Source organism: Entamoeba invadens (genome assembly GCF_000330505.1).
Source record: "Entamoeba invadens IP1 unplaced genomic scaffold scaff_1105074726677, whole genome shotgun sequence".
In the NCBI taxonomy this organism is placed as follows: Eukaryota; Evosea; order Mastigamoebida; family Endamoebidae; genus Entamoeba; species Entamoeba invadens.
The window spans coordinates 71686-73399 of record NW_004191720.1 but is presented as its reverse complement, the minus strand read 5'-3'; the positions used below and the strand labels follow the sequence as shown (position 1 = coordinate 73399).

Sequence of the window (1714 nt, the reverse complement as noted above, 5' to 3'; positions counted from 1 at the left end):
CTTGAGTATCTTTCCGCCCTTTAAAACCTCAACTTTTGCTTCACTAATTTCAAGATTTTCGATATTTCCACACACAAAATTTGAGTAGTTTCCAATCATCACAAACACTTCTTTGACGTCACCACACTTCACCGACAGATTTTTTTCCAAATTTTGTTTTCCGATGATTTCGAGTTTTTCAAGATTAAAAATAGTTCCGTCGAAATTTGAAGCAATTTCTCGAATTTGCAATGTGTTGTTTCTGTAGATGAAACTCTCGAAGAATGAGACTCGGCCAATTTCTTTGTTTTTAGAGACAAAAATTATTACTTTTTCAGTTGAAGAATTTCTCTGTTCTTCGATAACACTAAAGACATTCTTTTTGAGATCCAAATTACATTGAAAAGTGTTCTTATTCGTTAAGCCATTAATTATCATAGCTACTGAATTTGTGTTACACTCTAAATCTGAAAGCTTTTCATTATCGACAAACAGTGTCTTACCAGTGTACGTTCCAGTTACGGACAGATTTTCAAGTTTGCACCCCGTCGTTACTACGTCTCCGTAGACATCCTTCATATTGAGACTCTTTGTAGTCAAAGGGAGAGTCAGTTCCCCGACTTTAGTCTTTCTCACATTGACGTATTCAATATATTTTGCACCCCACACAAACTTAGGATCTCTTAAATCGCACTTCTCGGCTTTGCACTTTTCGTACGCGTTTCTTGTGTCTGCAAAAATCGTCAATTCCTGCGGAAGACACTTCGCGAGGGTCAGCGACAGACACTCGGCGTCGAGGAGATATTGGTGGACTTTGACCGTCACTACACTCCGCTTTTCATCTCCGCAGTGCGTCTCGAGCATCGGAAGATACTCCACTTCTTGTGTCTCTTTGGATAAGTAAGTGACGTGGAATGTGACGTTTTTGTAGTTCTTTTTCATCTCGTCGACTTTTTTCATTGGAATATCAAAACTGTTACACCCGCAGGAACAGTGTAATTGAATGTCATATTTTGTTGTTTCCATTGAAGAGAAGTCGAAGTCGAGGAGAAAAGTGAAAGTAATTGGGGAGACACTGATACTCACCGTTTTCAGTGTTTTTTGGGAAAGCACTTGTTCAATATTATTTCGTTGGGTACTTGACGTATTATAATTTATTATGAGATGGCGTAGATTTTCATAGTTCATAATGTTCTCGGCAAGTGTTGGCAACTCACTGTAAAATACTTTTAATGTGGTGATTTTAGACGCAAACCACTTTGTTGCCAATTTGCGAGGAGTTGTATCATACATATCACTTGGAACAAACTCAATGTTGGGTATTGGGGTTTGTTTCAGGCCAAAAAAGTCCTTTAAATCAGAATTGATGAATAGGGTTTGAAGTTTGGGAAAAAGTGCATTAAGCTTGTATATTGAGGTTTGAGACGAAAGAGCATATGAATTAATATATAAAGTGTTTATAACAGATGTTGTCGATCGGTTAATACAAAGAAAATTTAAAACGTCTGAGATGGTAGAAAGATATAACACTACATTTTTGAGAAATACGGATTCAAGTCGGGTCATTTTAATTAATATAAAGTTCAGTAACTTTATATTGTGAAACTGGATGTTAAAAAAATTAAAGCCGAAAAAAATCTATTCAAAATGTTATAGTAAAAAATAATAAAACTAATCATTTTTATTAGTTCCATTTTTTTTAAATATTAAATATGAGTTGTCATTTTTTATATTT

The 1714-nt window shown here is 35.1% G+C and overlaps 1 protein-coding gene across 1 annotated transcript; it reads right to left on the bottom strand.

The window, feature by feature from the left end:
- Positions 1-305: 305 nt before the first annotated feature.
- EIN_258350 (hypothetical protein) lies at positions 306-939 on the bottom strand (the record flags this gene model as incomplete). Its single annotated transcript, XM_004183489.1, has 2 exons — positions 306-390; positions 473-939. The coding sequence occupies 2 exons, from the start codon at positions 937-939 to the stop codon at positions 306-308; spliced, it is 552 nt and encodes a 183-aa protein (XP_004183537.1).
- Positions 940-1714: the final 775 nt, after the last annotated feature.